General features: G+C 30.1%; 1 protein-coding gene across 1 annotated transcript in view; it reads right to left on the bottom strand.

Moving 5' to 3' along the window:
* Positions 1 to 1,395, bottom strand: part of evlb (Enah/Vasp-like b) — a 31,630-nt gene that overhangs the window by 4,030 nt on the left and 26,205 nt on the right. The window contains exons 9-10 of the mRNA XM_016573024.1: positions 366 to 399; positions 228 to 288 (exon numbers count right to left, since the gene is read on the bottom strand). Of these exons, the coding sequence (XP_016428510.1) occupies positions 228 to 288; positions 366 to 399 (95 nt within the window). The remainder of the gene's footprint in view (positions 1 to 227; positions 289 to 365; positions 400 to 1,395) is intronic.

The raw sequence follows: 1,395 nt of genomic DNA, 5'->3' as shown, positions 1-1,395 counted from the left end.
TTGAATCAAATAAATGCAGGCTTGGTGAGCAGAAGAGACTTCTTTAAAAACGTAAAAAAACTTTTGACTGGTAGGTTATATATTACAGAAATGTTATATTGTAATGTTATATATATATATATATATATATATTACATGTCTGTCCCCCTCACTTCTGAAATGATGGCTACGCCTCTGCCAGTATGTGTGTAGAGAACCTGGATTGATAGCGATGTTGTGTTTCTGACCTGGACACCAGCGAGGATCTCTCGGCTGAACTGGCTCGGTCCCACGGCTTCTTCACTGCATCTGCAGAACGACACACAGCACACCTGAGCTCACCTGAGAAACACACTTACTGCACTCTCAGTCAGATGCACAAGTACCTGCGGCGTTCTGTCCACGAGACGCGCCATCCTCCTGAAACACATCACAATCAGCCTTTCACACACATACTGACTCAAAGTCCACAACCCTACTCAAAAATAAACACACTTAAATGTATCTGAAATACATTTATTTCATGCCAAGTATACTACAAATACACGTTTATGTACTAAATAAAATGTCCTGCAATTGTACTTTTAGTACACTAAACTGGTATCTGCTAAATTGAAACAACTAATTTTGTACTTAATGCACTTTAATTGTGCATACTATACACTTGTAATGATACTTAGTATACTTGATTGTGCTAAAGTGGAACTATTGCAAGTACACTTTAAATATTTTGCGTTTAAAGTCAAAGATCATACAATCCTCATCAAAAGTGACATTAAAACACATTTTAGACTTAATATTAAGAAAAGTGCATTGTGCACAAGTAATATTCCAAGTAAAGTTTAATTATAATTTTCATATCCGTAAGTCTCGAGTTATCTGTCAGTAAATATGTTAATAGATTTAAACTATACTTAGTATGAAATAAATGTATTTTAAATATATTACGTTTTCACGTATCTTCTTCATTAAGTGTTTTGTTTTTATTGTGAAATTATTTATATATAGGGCTGCACATATGTAGACATTATTATTATTGTTTTAACTCTAAAATGAAAATATAAATATATTACAGTTGTAAATTGCAATTGTCCTGTGAAATAATAAATAAATAAATATATATATATAAAAATATTTTATTTTACACTGCAAGCTACAATATTAATATTTGTGTCTTACATTCTTCACTTTCTCATGTTCAAAACTATCTGTATCTGTAATGTGTGTGTATCAAATCTTTGATACACATAAATGTTTCCATGTATAATCATTTTTTATTTTTTATTCATTTTAAATAAATTTTTAAATCATTTAAATTCCTTGTTTTTAGTTGTGATTTTTTTTAAATGATTATTTTTATTTAAAGCACTTTGAATTACCATTGTGTATGAAATGTGCTATATAAATAAACTTGCC

The sequence above is a fragment of the Sinocyclocheilus rhinocerous genome, unplaced genomic scaffold, assembly GCF_001515625.1.
Source record: "Sinocyclocheilus rhinocerous isolate Xijiao unplaced genomic scaffold, SAMN03320098_v1.1 scaffold1074, whole genome shotgun sequence".
NCBI classification, from domain to species: domain Eukaryota; kingdom Metazoa; phylum Chordata; class Actinopteri; order Cypriniformes; family Cyprinidae; genus Sinocyclocheilus; species Sinocyclocheilus rhinocerous.
The sequence above is the reverse complement of the archived record's forward strand: the minus strand, read 5'-3'. Positions and strand labels throughout refer to the sequence as shown.